Source organism: Aspergillus pseudotamarii, assembly GCF_009193445.1.
Source record: "Aspergillus pseudotamarii strain CBS 117625 unplaced genomic scaffold BDV38scaffold_98, whole genome shotgun sequence".
In the NCBI taxonomy this organism is placed as follows: Eukaryota; Fungi; Ascomycota; class Eurotiomycetes; order Eurotiales; family Aspergillaceae; genus Aspergillus; species Aspergillus pseudotamarii.
In genome coordinates, this window is record NW_022475112.1 from 1 (window position 1) to 16,023 (window position 16,023).

At 49.8% G+C, this 16,023-nt stretch overlaps 5 protein-coding genes across 5 annotated transcripts; 2 read left to right on the forward strand and 3 right to left on the reverse strand.

Moving 5' to 3' along the window:
- The first annotated feature begins 488 nt into the window (after window positions 1–488).
- BDV38DRAFT_229551 (putative Rho guanyl nucleotide exchange factor) lies at window positions 489–5,451 on the forward strand. Its single transcript, XM_032052911.1, has 3 exons — window positions 489–2,808; window positions 2,875–4,706; window positions 4,784–5,451. Exons 1-3 carry the CDS (start codon window positions 582–584, stop codon window positions 5,342–5,344), a joined length of 4,620 nt encoding a protein of 1,539 aa, XP_031907872.1. The 5' UTR covers window positions 489–581; the 3' UTR covers window positions 5,345–5,451.
- A 425-nt stretch (window positions 5,452–5,876) lies between these two features.
- Window positions 5,877–7,824, reverse strand: BDV38DRAFT_297479 (tRNA lysidine(34) synthetase). Its single transcript, XM_032063124.1, has 2 exons — window positions 7,590–7,824; window positions 5,877–7,522 (listed from the first exon to the last, which is right to left on the reverse strand). The coding sequence occupies exons 1-2, from the start codon at window positions 7,729–7,731 to the stop codon at window positions 5,964–5,966; spliced, it is 1,701 nt and encodes a 566-aa protein (XP_031907873.1). The 5' UTR covers window positions 7,732–7,824; the 3' UTR covers window positions 5,877–5,963.
- Window positions 7,825–8,023: 199 nt separating this feature from the next.
- BDV38DRAFT_263164 (WD repeat protein) lies at window positions 8,024–12,344 on the reverse strand. Its single transcript, XM_032056164.1, has 8 exons — window positions 11,957–12,344; window positions 11,740–11,818; window positions 10,342–11,611; window positions 10,059–10,269; window positions 9,002–9,981; window positions 8,863–8,951; window positions 8,631–8,802; window positions 8,024–8,577 (listed from the first exon to the last, which is right to left on the reverse strand). Exons 1-8 carry the CDS (start codon window positions 11,991–11,993, stop codon window positions 8,299–8,301), a joined length of 3,117 nt encoding a protein of 1,038 aa, XP_031907874.1. The 5' UTR covers window positions 11,994–12,344; the 3' UTR covers window positions 8,024–8,298.
- A 1,231-nt stretch (window positions 12,345–13,575) lies between these two features.
- BDV38DRAFT_229618 (cupin domain-containing protein) lies at window positions 13,576–14,565 on the forward strand. The gene is made up of 2 exons (XM_032052912.1): window positions 13,576–14,342; window positions 14,406–14,565. Exons 1-2 carry the CDS (start codon window positions 13,791–13,793, stop codon window positions 14,520–14,522), a joined length of 669 nt encoding a protein of 222 aa, XP_031907875.1. The 5' UTR covers window positions 13,576–13,790; the 3' UTR covers window positions 14,523–14,565.
- BDV38DRAFT_229627 (putative mitochondrial carrier protein (Pet8)) lies at window positions 14,501–15,776 on the reverse strand. The gene is made up of 2 exons (XM_032052913.1): window positions 15,608–15,776; window positions 14,501–15,525 (listed from the first exon to the last, which is right to left on the reverse strand). The coding sequence occupies exons 1-2, from the start codon at window positions 15,662–15,664 to the stop codon at window positions 14,608–14,610; spliced, it is 975 nt and encodes a 324-aa protein (XP_031907876.1). The 5' UTR covers window positions 15,665–15,776; the 3' UTR covers window positions 14,501–14,607.
- Window positions 15,777–16,023: the final 247 nt, after the last annotated feature.

Genomic DNA, 16,023 nt, shown 5'->3' on the forward strand with positions numbered 1-16,023 from the left:
CTAGTCGATTCCAGCTTGCGACTTTCCCCTCCCCCTCCAAGTCTGCATATGATTTCGGTCGCTAACGTTTGATGTGCGCAAATCACCTGCAGCTTTCCTTACACTTGTCTCTCCAACAACCACTGTATCTATTTCTAAACCACATAAACAACAGCCCCTCGGTCTCATGAGCCCGTGTGGGTTGCGCCAACGAACAAACGCGTCGTGCGATTATTACCTCACTCTGCTTTCCCATGGAGGGTAATCCTTTACTTCCTCTGTGGACTGCATGAGGACCATCATTCGCTACTGTGATTTCCTTTACGAATTGATTATTATGTCTCCTGCCCAGTTTCGCTTTCTTTCTCTCTAAGCGACTGGGACTGGGTGCAATTCTCACTAACTTGGGTGTCATTCTTTGAAACCGCTTCAGTCTTTTACTTAGTGACTTATATCTTGTAAATCGCGGCCTCTCGTTCTTTACTCACTTTTTTTTTGTCTTAATCAACTGATTTAAATTATCGACCTTCGCTTCTCCTATTTCCTACCTCATACTTTCCAATACCTTGTTGCGCGCGATCTCGGTTTCCTCAACAGCCGCCATGGCGACCGTGACCAACGCCCCATCGGACCTGCCGTTAGAGCAACTTAGTCTCTACCAGGCTTCCGATCCGTACCTGTCGTCCATCTTCGTCTTCTATGGCCCTGTCGCAACGGCAAATGCCACCGTCAGCAGCTCGCGCATTCAGGCGCATATCTTGACCCCCGCAGGCTTCCAGAGCTATCCACGAATCACCGTTTCGCCCGCCGCACCGTTATATGCCGCAGTCAATCATTTACCCCGCGAGAAACAAGGCGATGAGGTGTGTCGAGGTCTTGCCGTCAGTATGCTGAAGTACTTCGCAGAGCTGTCCGAACCCGCCAAGGAGTGCTTGCAAACGATAGCACGTGCGGGGAAGGCAGGTGGAAATATCCCCAAGATGTTCGATGAAATGCATGCGGCGGATTTAGCGAATCGCATGGCCAAAGTGGAGCATAAATCGGACATACTTCGCGATATACGGGGCGCTTTCCAAGAGCGCAAGGTTCCGTGGGTCGACATAGACGTTATGATTCCGCCGGGGACTATCCAGCCTCCCTCACGGTCCGACAATGGTGGCATTGACGACGACAATGTCGATTTCGAGGATACCCAAGATCTCCAGTACGGGCAATATACGTCCCTCATCCGAGGCTTAGGGGCACCGATGTTCCTGCCAACGTCGCGGCTGAAACGAGCGCCATCGCAACCCACGAATGTGAGCAAGTCTAAGGTGTTCACCAAAAGCCAGAAACAGGACTTCCGTCTAAAGATGTGTGAATTCGTGGACACAGAGGAGAGATATGTGAATAAACTTTATACGCTTGTGCGCCATGTGGCGGAGGAGTACCGGCTGAAAGCTCAAGGAAGAGCGCCATCGAGTACTAGCCCTGACGAGGCCGCTCTGGCCACTCTATTTCCCCCCTGTCTAAATGAGATTCTCGACGTCAATATGGGTTTTCTAGAAGTGATACGTCAGGTACTTGAAGAAACGGAGAAGGAGGCCATTGAGGACATCACGGTCGATACGGAACTCTTGTCGTCTGTATCGCAACGTCACTCATCGAAGGAAGGGGGAGATGCAGTTGGGGCTGTCGCCTTCGCGCACGCCCTCATTGAGTGGTTCCCCCGATTCTCCGATCCATATGCAGACTATATGCGTGCCCATACAGGATTTACCCAAACACTGAATTCCTTCATGAGGGACAAACAATCCAGCTTTTCGAGGCGTGTCCATGACACCGGGGAACAATTGCTACGGTCACTGCTGATGGAGCCTGTCCAACGGCTACCCCGTTACAGTCTCTTAATCGACACTATGACGAGCAGTCTTCCTTTGATACACCCCGCCGTCCGACCATTCCTGAAAGCGCGAGACATCATCAAGGATATATGTTCGCTAGACGATCCTTCATCGACGAACCATGACCAAAGCTTCCGCCGACTAAAGGAGTTAGTCGATGGTTGGCCATCAACCATATTACCAACTGGTCGCCTGATTACAGCTGTCGATTTCTACGAGCTGTCACCGCCATATCAGCTGGACAATCCAGGCCCCGATCCTACCGCTGGCATTATGTTGATATACAAGAACTGTCTGGTACTGCTATCGAAAATCCCCGGCAGCAAGACAACCGCGCGCGGTCTGTTGGCCGAACTGGACAACGCGGCATCAGCAGCCAATGGCTCGGGTGGCTCATTACCTTCCGCCGATATCCGTGTTGTGCAAGTATATGATCTCCACACTGTACGTTGCATGCAATCCACGTGTGGACGGATCTTGTTCCTGTCACCTACATCGGTGAAGTCACGTCCAAATCAAAATACAACCGTTGATCTTCTGGCCTTAGAGCCGGCTTCCATGTATGAGGGTCGGGCCAGCCGGGTGATTGAGGAGATTGTGAAGGCAAAAATTGAGGGCCGGTTCTCTGAAAGTGAACGAGAAAGCGGCAAGTGGTCTCTCCGGAGTCCCACGGGAACTGTTGGAAATATCGGCATCTTGGCGTGTGTGTTCGAGGAGGAACCGAGTGCTGCAGTGAATCGAACCGGTCTGTCGAAAGTAAGGGTTGAGTTTGACATCCCAAAACCGCTTCGCAACAAGCTGTTGAATAGCCCAGATTTGGAAGTGATTGTTTCCGTATCTTTGTCGAGTGAAGACCAGTATCGAGTGGACATAGACTCAGTAGTTGGCATCGCTTCCTCAGATATCGTTACAGTGGATAGCTTTGTTCCCGTGCTCTCCAAACGCCGTAAGTATACAGCAATGAAGAAAACCCCCTTCGCGCGAGTACCGGTCTTATCACTGACGGATGTAGTCCTGAACTTGCTTTTGCCGTTGCATGGCACCCAAAACCGGACCATGACCGAGTCAATTGTGCTCTCCAACTTTGACATCCTTCGCTACCTTTCGGGCCATCTCATAGCGCAGCTCAAGGTCCCTCGTACCTTTCGCCCTCCGTCGCCCTCAAAACTGCTCTCAAGTCTTCTGGGTGGAAATCAATCAAGAGAAGGCACACCAAGTGCCAAGACACCGAATTCTGCAACTTTATTGGGTGAATTCCCTAAGATGCCTCCCCCACGGTCCAGCGTCTCACGCTCCAATACACTACCTTCGGTTTTCCCAGGCAAAGAAGAGAAAAAAGAAGAACCCCTGCCCAAGATTTCCGTTGTTGGGACGACGTCTTCGAAAGGCTCAGAAAGCCCGTTCAGTGTCTTGGAACAGAGCTTTGCTGCGTACGTCCTCTCCCTTCAGTCCCGCAGTGGGAACATCGTTGGGCGGACACTTCGGGGTAGAGACAACGTTGATCGAGCTGCAGTCAATGAGCTGTATAATGTCTTGTTAGAAGATCCTGGACAAATCCAGGCAGCAGCCGAAGTACCTGTCGACACACTTTTCGTAGCCTTCGAGACGTTCATGGCAAACGCATGGCAGGAGCAAATGGGCCCAGTACTGGAATCCTCGTCATTGAAATCACTCCAAAGTCAGTTCGACACCATGTATCCCCGCGAATTTGAGGAGAATTTCCGGAAATTCATTGCGGAGACGAGTCCGCAGAATCGTCGCGCTTTAGCTTCCCTTGTGCGGTTACTTGCAGAATTACTTGATGCCTCCGGAAACGATGGCGACCGAGGTGCCCTAACGGCCGCTTTTGCAGAGATTCTGACCGTCGAAGGCGATCCGATGCAGCATATATCCCTCTTGGACCGACTGGTTGACGATTTCGATAACCTTTTCGACGAGTTCATTCCTGGAGGGGCATCGTTGGAAGGTATTTTGAACTGCGATCAAAGTAAACCCGTCTCACAAACGATGGGCTCAATAAGCTCCAACGCGTCGTCCTTCCGAAAGCGATTTGGTTTCAGTCTGCACCGAGAAAACCAACGATCTGAGGGGGAGAGCAAGGTTTCGTCGATCTTAAGGACTCTAAGCAAAAGCAAAGGCTCTGGTGATTCAGAGCCAGGCACTCCGAAGGGCTCTTTGCTACGCTCGAAATCAATAGATATCGATACGAGCTTAGGCCATCTTCTGCGGCCTGGTTCGCGTGACCGTCCCGGGGCGTCTACATCACAAGAGTATCTTCGAAGACCAGGCAGTTCCCAGGAGGAGACGGCATCTCTGTCCTCCATTCGAGAAATGCCAACTAATGGAGTTGTGAAAGTGCGGAGGAAGAGGAGAAGCTCTCTGTCGGACCTGAGACCAGGCACGGCATCAACGGACACGTCAGCCGTATCACCGGGGCAGGAAGAGCGGCCTACCACAGCAGGTTCATCCTCCGATGTAGTGACCCCAACCAAACAGACTCGCCCACAAACCAACCATGGCTCAGGCTCGACGCAACGAAGCACTTCCCCCACTAAGAGCGGTTCACCTACTCGGATGACTTCGCCCAGCCGACGATCACCGACGCGGCCTGCCACCCCCAGCCGAAAAGAAAACATTGACCCAAAGCTCTCACATGTTGAGCGCGGAACATCTTTGAGAAAGAAAGGGGATGCATCGGTATCACCTACACAAGACTCTAAGAGAAGGTCACGAGCAACCAGCGTACCCTCCTCGAGGGCCCCTGGATTGAAGGAACGGCCACTCCCTGTTAACGGTGCATCGGTGCAGAAGCCGCAAAAGCTTCGGATGCAAAGTCCACAGAAGGTACACAACTTTTCTTTTCTTTCTTTTTCCTTGCTCTCTTTTCTAGGAAAGTTACTAATACAAACGGTAAATGACAGCTCCGAGATCGTCTTCAGAACGAAAAGAAGGCTCAGAGTGCGGCACAGCTGGGGCTGAAGGACGAACTATTCCTTATCGGTGAGGAATTACGAGCGCTCAAGATCGCACCACCACAGCAAACCAGACATGCAAGACAAGATTCTGATCATTTGGATGAACCTTTCTCGCCAACAAACAATGCGGCCCTCGTATCGCGTGTTCGCCACCTCGAGATGCGTTTCGATACGCTATCTTCAGAGTTCAACAGCCGGACATCTGCCATCGAGAAAGATTTGGAGTCATCACTCGTAGTTAGCGAGAAACGAGCTAAGAAACTTGACGAGCTATATCGTGAAGCCAGCGCCGAGAATGAAGCCCTTTATGACCGGTTTAACTCGGAGCTGAGCAAGGTTGCAAAAGACGTGCGAGCAGGAGATGCTGAAGATGCGCTCAAATCCCAACTCTCTTCAGCGTTAGAGGAGATTGGCCGATTGAAAAAAGAAAATTTCCGGCTGAAGCGAGAGGTTGGGGGTCTGAGAGCTCAGCAAGCCGCGGTGGCCTTACTGAAGGCGAGCGAGTGAACGATCGAATTGTGGTTTTGGGCCAGTGGTCGTCCTCCAAGACTCCGGTCATGGAAGTATACTTCTTTACCTCTTACCTGCTCTTTTTCAGAAATCGAAATGGATTGGACACGATTTACACGCATTTACTAAGACACAGACGTTCCTTTTCCCGTTTTGCATTACTTTATACTCGATTATTATTGGTCTACGGCGTCAGCACAGCCTTTGAATATGCCCAGGAAGAAATATGATTGCTCGGTATGGGGATTGAAGTTCAGGAAAGTCTCTTTCTATTTTCTTTTTTTTTCTTTTTTTTTCATACGGCACCTTCCTTACTATGTGGATAAATGCTCTCTTTCTTTTTCTTTGAGAGTCGATGCAGATCTTCTTGGCTATTTTCATGTATCCGATGTCTTCGTTCTTTATGCTTGTCCACTTTTGGTCACTTCTCAATTGCACTGAGATAGCGTAGCCATAGGAGTTTACATGTCGGTCATCTTTTATTCCCTTTCTTACCTTGTCTTTTCCTTTCTTTGTCATTCTGTTTCTACCTTTACTTCACTTTTACTCCTCGTGTCTTACCACTTCCACTGTCATATTTCACTCTCTTTCGATAATGTAGTATAGCTCCAATAGCTTACAGCCAGCCCATCAATTTGATCGGCTCGTTGTCAATCATCTTATACATCCACTCCCACCGTAATCTCCCGGGCATCTGCAAAGACTCCCACATCCCAGGAAACCACAAATCCAATGTGGGCAACCCCACCGGCCAGTCATATTCAAATCCACAAGTACCCTTCTCAATTACCACCAAAGGAAGCGTAAACCGAGTCTGTCCCGGCGCTACCTGTCCAAGCTGATCCAATAGTCCAACCAAAGCAGGATCCACCCTCTTTTTCTTCTCCGAACGTCCTCCCCGCTCATCAACCGCCCGTCGAATCACCTGTAGATCCGACGGCTGAAACGGACGAACAAGTAGGGATATCACTTCCTCTTTAGAGGTCTCCTGAGCCACCTCAACTCCAGCCCCATGGGAACCCTGTTCGGGGGTAATACTAAATCGAACCCAAAACCGATTATCCCAAAGCCTCCAGGACGTATAACCCGCCGAAAGTCCTGAAGCAGGAACTTCAACCCGAAGAGTCGGTAACCGATTCCGCATGAACGGTTGACGGGATAAGAGCCAGGTATTATCACCCTTGGTACTCGGATCCGCTTCAGTACTTATTGTGTCTTGGTCCCCCTTGGTCTTCACCGGTTGGAACATCACCCCGCCTAACGTGAATGGTTTCCTTTGTTTGGGATCCGGACGGGCCAGTGTTGGAAACACAAGATCCGTGAAGGACTCGAAACTGCGGAGTGGGAAGTGGTTCTCTGGGAATGGGGCTAGAAGGTCGGTTATTCGGCGGAGGGTGAGGCATTTGATTTGGTGGATTCTTTGGTTTTCTTTGTCGTTGTCTTTGGCTTTTCTTTTGGTATTGGTATTGTTGGGGACTGTGTTGAGGAAGGAGGTTGGGTCTATTGGTTTTGAGGGGAACGTGAGGGTGATTGTCCCCGCAGGGAGATTCAGATGGTTGATTTTGCAGGAGGTGAGGAGGGTGTTTGAGAGGGATGTGGAATTCCGGAGGAGGGATTGGCTTGAATTAATCAGAGATAGAATAGAAGGGCCTTGGAGGGCCTTTGGGAGTTTATTCTCAGCCAAGAGACTGCGGATTGCGTTGCGGGGGGTTAGGGTTGGGTCAAAGTTTGTAGGGTCAGAGACGTAGGGGATGTTGTTTTCGTGGCAGGTTGCCAGAAGGCTGGATTTGGGGAAGGGGAGGAGGGGGCGACAGATTAGGATTCCTCCTGTTGAGACGGTGGTGTCGTTTCTCGACGATTGAGGTCCGGATGGGATCGTGTATGATGATCCGCTCTCGGAGACGCCGTAGATACCGTGGCATTCGGGGATGCGTGTCACTTCGGGGATACCTGCTAGACCGGCGCCTTTGGCTCCGGTGCAGAGTCGCCAGAGAGTCGTCTCGACGGTGTCGTCTTGGTGGTGGCCCATTAGGAGGGCTTCGATCTGGCGATCTCGACATGTTTTGCCCAGTGCTTGGAAACGGAGCCTGCGGGCATGCGTTTCGAACGCGGTCACTTTGGATGGTGACATGGTGCTCTCAGGCCAGATCAATTCAAGGATCTCGGAATTGATTCCTGAGTTTTTTGGTTAGCGTTTGTTTGGTATTGAATGTTAGGATGTATGATGATAGAGCATAGATACCGATGTCTTGGAGCCATTGTGAGACTACAATAGCTTCGCGAGTACTCTCTTCTCTTGCTTTGTGGTCGACGACGAATGCCGTGACGGATATATCATTCGGTCGACTCTTTTCCCATTGCTTACTGAGATATGCTAAGGCCATTGAGTCTGCGCCACCACTGACTGCTAGGCCTACAAGGTATTAGCATGGGAATCTACAGCTCCCAAAGTTGGGTGATATCAACTTACCCAATCGGCGTGGGAAGGGCCGCGACAATCGGGAGCCGAGCCATACTCGCTGGAAGGATTCCAGGGATTGCGAGGCCGTTATTGCTTGTGTACCGGTATGGCGCCGGAGGGGGAACGCCGCCATAGATTCACTGGTGATTTCTCCCGTGAGAAAGCCTTCTCGGCGTGTAGTGCTCAGTTGTAAGAAATGTGGTACGAAGTTCAATGGATAAATGGCAAGTGTTTTGGGTCTTGGCACGGATGATCCGCTCCGGCGATCTTTTATATCGACCTCGACCATGACATGACTACGGTCCATAGTTCCCCAGCTTCTACAACTAGAATTTAATTTCAAACACAGTGTTATTGTCCTGATTGTGGCTGCTATCAGCAGCATATATACATACGATCCTTTACGTCCATGCGGATATTCACACTATGTCCAGCACTGTACACAGAAGTAATGTCACAAAGAATTAGAAGTTAAAGCTCTCCACTCGAATCAAGGGTTATGGATAGAGACGGAGGTCGACCCAGAGGCTGTCTGCGAATGGATACTCCCTGGCGGTGCACTTCCGCCTTCTCCCTGCGACATGCCTCCTGCTTCGGCAGGCAGGTGTGAATCTGCTCCAGCTTCCTGGTTGCCTCTGTCATCCTCTTGACTAGGGCCGGGCATTCGAATTTCCTTCTTTCCATTTGCTTTGTAATGGAGCACCATATCACCCGATGAACGCCAAATATGAGTGCGAATCGTCGCCAGAGTCATGTTGGGGGGTATCAGCTAGTTAAACGTTAGCGACCGCTTCAATTACACCGAACATAAACGTGACATACCACTTTGTGACAGTACAGTTCCAAGTACTCTTCTGGCTTCATCGCATTCTCTTCGGGTTCGTCAGGGTTCGGTGAGTCGATTCGCTCGGCCACATACGCAAGGATCTTCTTCGCTCGTAGCATGCGGTTTGCATTCAGCCGGTTGTTGGTCGTGTTGCCATTGGCGACATTGCTGGATGATAATCAGTTTGCTATCTCTGAGGCGATGATATTAGACGGGTCCTCTACATACACTTCTGGCTTCACAACAGGCGGCAAAAGATCATCATACGGTTTCAACGTAAAAGCGACCTTGACGGGTTCCTTAAAAGGCACTTGGTTCTATGAAAAGAGTTAGAGGCAATGTGGGCCACTGTGGAGAGGCGGCATACCTTGAGTAGCAGATCAGCAAGCCACAGAGGAATCGATTTCTCCAGTTTATCGATCTCTTCCCGGATACTTCCTACACTGCCTCGATAGAGGTCAGAAGCCACAGCAGTTTCTCCCGTTTCTTCTTGTATCAGTACTGCAACACGGTCTGGTATATTCAGCACCGGTGTTTCATTCTCCTGACTTGGGGAGAAGGCTGGTGTCAGCTCTTGCCCCGGGTGTGCAGAGAGATGCTCGTCATATTCAGAACGGATGCGCTCAATGAAGCCGCCTAGGTTGTTTTCGAACACTTTCTCTTCCTTTACTGAGGATTTGTCGGACTCCTCCACCTTTTCCTCTTGAATCTGGGGCTTCACTTCCGATGAAGTCCGACCGAGTTTCTTTGGGAAGTCCATTCTAAACTTCTTCCCAAACAAAGAGCTGCCCTTTTTCCGCTCCTCTTTATCAGGCTCCATCGGTGATTGTGGAAGAGCTGTTGGTGTCGGCTCCCCTGGTGTCGGCAACGCCTTATCGGTATCCAAAGGAGGTAGGCCATGGGTTCTAGGCGATGAGAGATAGTCACTCGACTTGTCCGACAGAGAGCTCCTTGTCATATCAGCAGTGGGATGAGACGTGAGATAGTCAGAAAACTCTCCCGGTGAGGTGCCGAGGTGACTATTATTGCTTGCATTTGGGTTAAGCGTTGGGGTTGCGAGAGATCCGGGGCTGTTGGCGAACCCTATCCCAAAGCCTGGAGTCGAGGGGCTACCAATAGATTCGTATCCGAGCCTCAGAGATGATATTGATGGGTCAAAAGATGCGGCTAGATTTCGTGACCCATCCGCAAATGGTATATCCATAGGGGCGGAGGTATTCGACAGATTTAGTTTTGTGAGCTCCTCGGCCTTTGCTAGGGCAGCGCTGCGATATTGAGAATCGCGTTTGAGCTCTTCCTCTATCAGAGGGGCAAACAGCCAGCGCAAGATCCATTTGCCTAGGTTGACTACGGTTTGGCCGTTAGCTAATAAACCCGAGCGGGTGACAAGGGTCGAGGTGGTGGGGTGGGGATATTAGACATACTTCTTTGGTCGTCACGAATCTGTGAATAATCTGACAAGTTGGCCTCATCAGCGTAGACCTCGGCATCAAAGCAGCGACCTGGTTCCAGTATCACGGACAATCTTCCAGTACGGATATCGATCGTGCACCAGTGAGCAATGCTTTCTGTCGTGTTGAGCTCGGATGCAACATCGTCTATATGACGCTTGCCATATGACTGAATTGGCACACACTACAAGCCGTTAATTAGCGAGTTCTGCCGTGGAGATTTCCCTTCCAGATGGCTTATATCAACAAGGCATACCTTGAGAAGGTCCCAAAGAACCACTTCACCAGCAGAATCCTGCGTTAACGTCCGCTTTCTGTCATTCAAGAAAAAATGCTTGATCAATCCATGCTGGCCCTCGATTGTATCATCTGGCAGTGCATGGACAGGAAGCGTAAGCTCCAGTTCGTCCTCTATCTCGGATGACGGTGACTGCGCATTTGCATTCGAGTGCGGTTGGGTAGTTTCGGGCACCCTTGCCTTGGGGAACGTCGAAGTACTCGAGAGCAAAAGAACAGACTCATACGGAATCTTCTTCGGTCGACTATCTGTCGTCTTTGAGTTCTCTGATGTTGTGGTATCAGTACCTGAAGCAGTTTCTCGCTCCCTTGATGACGGTGGCTCAATGTCGGCAGTGGTGTCCACGTCATTCCAACGATTAATACTAGATTTTGGTGTCGCAGTCCAGATGTAGTCTCCCGCTGCTACGACATTGACTACTCCGTCGTGTTCTTGCAACGTTGCGACACAGAGACCTTGCTCAATGTCCGCCGCATATCGCGTGTCAGTTTTCGCAACAAGACCAGACCGGTCGCTCGAGTAAAAGACGGATAGCTGAGGGTGGTTTGAATAAAGCGACCAAACACTGTCATTGTGCATGGTTAATGTGTGCATGCACCTTCCAGCGGTTAGAGACCAGATCTTGACCGTTTGGTCAGACGACGCCGTCATGATCGTATCCCCATCCCGATTTACCAGAATGTCTCGAATGTTATCTGTATGTCCGACAAATTTGGTAATCAGCTTCCCGGATTTCGGATCCCACACTCTGACCACACTCTCTGGCCCGCCGCTGGCGATCACAGAAGATACGGCTCCGAGCGCATATACAGACCCTTTAGCCGTGCTATCCCCTCCGCAGGCGTCAATATTCAATATCTCCCCGCCGCGATTCAAGTCCCACAGGTAGACTTTGTGATCTAGACCTCCGGACGCAACCCAAGAGGCATGACTCCCCGGTGTGGCCAGAGCTTTGACGTAATCCGCATGTTTCCCAATCGGGTCCGAGACTTCTGTACATTCAGAATGCGGTCGCCATAGCCGTACAGTAGTATCGGAGGATGCAGAGACTAGAGCCGAGTTGTTCTTAGTTAGAACAATGTCATTGATCCAGTGGCTGTGCGCCTGGACTTGATTTCGGAATGTCGTGGGAGCCGGTTTGGAAGCGCCCAAGGTGGGAGGGGACGATGACTTCAGCGATAGATTTAGATCCCATGAGCAGATGACACCATCGCGACCAGCGGAATACCTGTTTCACGGACGGTAGTTAGCGCCGAGTTGACGGCGACACCGGAGAAGACGGGAAAGCGACCGTTCCCAGGGCGCGACAAGGATCCCGACGGGAAAGCCGAGATCGAGGAGTTAGAGGGTGCTCACAGGATGGAGTTGTCTGTGTCGATTTCTAGGCCGTTTACTCCCAGCCGATGACCACCGGGGGCATCAGGCAGAGGTAGCACTGAGCAGAGCGAAAAACAATCGTTAGTGGAGGATCTACAAGTGAGACAAGCGTAAGACCAGGCAGCAGAAACACCACCGAGAGTGTGAATCGATAGACTGAATTCAGCGAGAAAAAAAAAAAAAAAAAAAACCATACCATATGTGATCCTCTGGTGACTTAATTTCCGAGCCATATAGCGTTGAGGTCCTCCGGAGAGGCAAGTTGAGGAGGAGGTGCGGAGGAGACGGCGCTCAGTGCGGAGGTTACACCAAGTGGGCGGTCGATCACTCACCAAGTCGCAGCAGTCGCAACCATAAGCATCCCTCTTGCGTCTTAGTACAAGAAGGAAGGGACAGGAAAGAAAGAAATAAAATAGATTAAGAACAATGCGCAAAAGTCAAACAGGAAACAATACACCAAAGAGAAGGTGGGTAGGAGACGAATTAGAAAGAGAGAACCACGGCACGAGAGGATAGGAGAGAGAGAGAAAGAGAAGCGCTACTGTTTAAGTGGTGTGCCTGGAAATGACAAGCGTGGAGGCTTTGATTATCTTAAGTTTGGATTTTGCTCCTTTACAGTTTAGCCCCGAAGGTCATCCCTCTTCCTCACATGATGGGCACCACGCGGTGCAGTGAAATCCATCCTACCATACATAATCCTAGTGGTATACTAATATCCACCTATCTATTCCTTCTCTACTTCCTTTTTGTTCCATTCTTTTGTATTATACTTTCAGCTCTACTGCAGCACAAGTACATTCAACCGAACCAGTGCGGGATGTTAATTACTATTCAGTCCAAACTATATATTCTCCGGAACGGGACTAGACCATGGCCGCTTTCTACTCAATGATTGCTTAATTGATTTAATCGCAGAGTGTGGGGTAAACCGGAAATACATATACGGAGTACTACTCCCTCAGCGCTCCTTAAATATTAAGTCAGAGCCAGAGCAATCTAGAATCAATCTAGATCAATCCTCTACTTACTCATTAATCCGGCTTTCTACCAAGCTGACTAGAATCCAAACCAACCTGGACCCCAAAGATTGGGGGTATTAGTATGGCTAAAAAAGCTGGGAGTTGGGGCAGGAACTTCGGGATATTATATACGTATACCAGATGAGTTTATGTATACTGAGAGCAACACTACGTCACTTATAAAACCAACCTACTATACGGACATGTCTATCTATGCGAACGACTAGCATTATTTTCGATTTAATACAGCGTATTAGCCCCAGGTCGCAAGCGTGGGGAATTAGTGGATCCTATTTGCGACTCCCTAACCCACCAGTATAGAAGTTCATTTTCATTATAAGCCACAAAAACGTCTGGTCTTGCTAGTAGGTCACCATCCGAAATCAAAAAGGGATTAGACAGGCTCCATACATACCAACAACCCCAAGGTTTAGTATCTAATAATATAATGGTTTCAATAGCGATAAGCAGATATGCAGATATTAGGACTTAACAGAATCTTAGCAGGACAAGAATATTCGGGTACATAATAGAAAGTAAATGTTAGTACAGTAACGCTAACAGGAGCTACCTAATAAATACCTACTGTAAAGCCACGTAAAGATACTACTAGAAGTACCCTGCCAGGTGCCAGTGGTTGTATTCCATGGAGGTTTTAGTATACTGTGTATGCAACTAGTCCATAGAATCAATTCCTACGAACCAGTAGCTCAACGCAAGCCCTACTTCCACTAGCACGGGGTACCGGGAGTACCAGATATTAAATATATAACCAATTCAACTCGTTATATACGTTGTTGCTAATATGCAATTCCATGTGATTGATCCCTTATGGACTTGGCTGGCGGCCTGATAAGCTCTGAGAATGAGGTCATCGGGGCATAAGCAAGATATAAATAGAGAGTCCTTTGAACCTCCGTGAGAATCCCATCTTATAATACTAACGCTCCAGCTATAATCTTTTCCATCTTGACAGAAAAACAAACTAAATAGTAGTAAATAACAGCAGAAATGGACACCTCAATCACCTCCATCAAGCCCTACTATCAACCACCTGCGCGCAACGAAAAGAGCGCACCTGAATCGCCGACCATTCAGAAGACGATCCAGGCCCTTCAACTACAACCTCACCCCGAGGGAGGCTATTACAGCGAAACCGATCGCCATCCGCTCCGGATTCCAAATCCCTATCGTGACGACACGGACAGCAGCAAGACAGTGATGGAACCAGATGCTGAGAAAGCTACCCGGTCAGCGAGCACTACGATCTACTACTTTATCACGCCCCGGTCGCCGATGGGGTATTTCCATCGCAACAGGAGTCGCACGGTACATACCCTTCATCGTGGCCGAGGTCGGTACGTCATCCTACATGCCGACCAGGCGAAGGAGAATGGAGGGAAAGCGCCCATTGAATCGTTTGTGGTGGGCCATCGGATTGAGAAGGGAGAGCGACTGCAATGGGTGGTGGAGGGCGGGAAGTATAAGTCCAGCTATTTGTTGCCGGATTCCGATGGCGATTTGCCTGACGATGACAGGTCAGAAGGGCTGTTAATCAGCGAGGTCAGTGATCAATGCCAGTATGCTGCTAGTATCAAAAGGGACGAGAGCTGACGATCGATCAAGACCGTTGTTCCAGGATTTGAGTTCTATGACCATGACTTCCTGCCAGCAGAGAAGATGGAACAGCTACTGACTCCTGAACAAGTGGAGGAGCTGAAGTGGATGGTAAGAAAGAGCTGAGACCATGTATAGTGCAGGGAGAGCGCCCTATCCTATATGCTATGATGTATTGTACAAGCGTGGAAATTATATATACATGAGTCCTTTATTCGTCCTGTGACCTACTTTTTCTTTCGAGGGAATTCCATGCCCATTGGTAACTACCCAAGAACACAGCGCCTCCAATACCGATCCAGGCTACCCGTGGCCCGATACCTCTCCAGAAAGCCCCTAACCCTTCCTTGGAAATATCCTGAACCACATCCTTTATCCGCACTCGGCCACCTTCCACATCCCCCCGTCGAGCGAGCATGACTCGCGTCTTGATGACGTCGAGAGGGGTCGTGAGCCCGGCCGCAATTGCGCCAGCGACACTGCCAAACATAGCACTTGTGGAGGCGGGTACTTGGTCTATAGAAGGACCTGAGCCAGATTTCGAAGCATGCTGCATGCGCTTGGCATATGCCTCCTTCATTGATTCCCACATAGTGAACTGTAAAACGGTGAACGGGATTTCCCTTGCAATGGTGATACCGGCTCCCCGGTACAGTTCCCTGATGACCTGTCCATAACCCCCACTTATCCCACGGGCAGCATCTGGGTGGCGCAAAGCTAGAATATCCTTTAAGGCCAACAAACTGGAGCCGCCAAAGAGACCTGCTTGAGCTCTTTGCTTGACAACTTCAGTAGGCACGCGAACTGCGCAGGCTGCTACCTCACCCATCGATGAGGCAAGAGAGTGTGTAAGAATTATGTGTGTCCGGGACGGAGTCTCGGAGCCCGACGACGCTGGTAGAAGAGAACGTTTCACGCCATCATAGACGATGAAGAAGGATGCGGCTGATGGTGCCGAGCCGAAGAGGACGGAAGGGAGGCCAGCATAGATTCCTCGGATGGTTTGTCTCAGGGACAGACTGGCGGCGGGAGCTGATGGGGCATGGTGTCTAGCTTTCTGAAGGCGTGTTTTGATCGTATCTAAAGGGTACAAAGAACAGTCGACAGTGAGCCCGGCCAATGCACCAGACTTGTGCGATAGGGAAGGTTAGTTGACAGATGATCAAGTTGGGGGGTTTGAAGGGGGACCAAGCGTGATTGTATCAGCATACAAGCAAAGATCTCGTCCATAAGGAGACCAATGGCTCCGCTTCGGGGGACTGAGCCATGATAAAGAAGCGCGCGTTTGGGATGGTGGCACTAAAGAGCGGATAGCAGAGGAATTCCGGGCGTCTCTTTGGATATGAACAAACTCCGATAATCGCACATCTTGCTAAACTCCGCAATCTCCGCCGCTCGGAGGAACGTCAAGCAAGTTTTGACTGGTATAGAGCAATATTCGTGGGAGGCATGCTGCTGGAAGTATATTTTACATGTCAAAGTTTTGCTGCAAATGTCATACTCGAAGTATGACTATTCTGATATATCGACTATATTGGCGATTAATATTCTTTGTTACCTCTCCGTGAAAGTGGTCGGCCTCTATCTACAGACTGAACGACTACCTCTGCTTTTTTTTTTTTTTTTT

Excerpts from the sequence above, each read along its gene's own strand:
- BDV38DRAFT_229551 (XM_032052911.1), top strand. The coding sequence starts at position 582 with ATGGCGACCGTGACCAACGCCCCATCGGACCTGCCGTTAGAGCAACTT. Across the intron at positions 2,809-2,874 it reads TCCCGTGCTCTCCAAACGCC|TCCTGAACTTGCTTTTGCCG; the intron begins GTAAGTATACAG and ends TGACGGATGTAG. Across the intron at positions 4,707-4,783 it reads GGATGCAAAGTCCACAGAAG|CTCCGAGATCGTCTTCAGAA; the intron begins GTACACAACTTT and ends GGTAAATGACAG.
- BDV38DRAFT_229627 (XM_032052913.1), bottom strand. The coding sequence starts at position 15,664 with ATGGCTCAGTCCCCCGAAGCGGAGCCATTGGTCTCCTTATGGACGAGA. Across the intron at positions 15,526-15,607 it reads TATGGACGAGATCTTTGCTT|TCTGGTGCATTGGCCGGGCT; the intron begins GTATGCTGATAC and ends CTATCGCACAAG.
- BDV38DRAFT_263164 (XM_032056164.1), bottom strand. The coding sequence starts at position 11,993 with ATGGCTCGGAAATTAAGTCACCAGAGGATCACATATG. Across the intron at positions 8,803-8,862 it reads CCTGTTGTGAAGCCAGAAGT|CAATGTCGCCAATGGCAACA; the intron begins GTATGTAGAGGA and ends ATTATCATCCAG. Across the intron at positions 8,578-8,630 it reads AACTGTACTGTCACAAAGTG|CTGATACCCCCCAACATGAC; the intron begins GTATGTCACGTT and ends ACGTTTAACTAG.
- BDV38DRAFT_297479 (XM_032063124.1), bottom strand. The coding sequence starts at position 7,731 with ATGGCCTTAGCATATCTCAGTAAGCAATGGGAAAAGAGTCGACCGAAT. Across the intron at positions 7,523-7,589 it reads ACAATGGCTCCAAGACATCG|GAATCAATTCCGAGATCCTT; the intron begins GTATCTATGCTC and ends CAAAAAACTCAG.
- BDV38DRAFT_229618 (XM_032052912.1), top strand. The coding sequence starts at position 13,791 with ATGGACACCTCAATCACCTCCATCAAGCCCTACTATCAACCACCTGCG. Across the intron at positions 14,343-14,405 it reads AAGGGCTGTTAATCAGCGAG|ACCGTTGTTCCAGGATTTGA; the intron begins GTCAGTGATCAA and ends CGATCGATCAAG.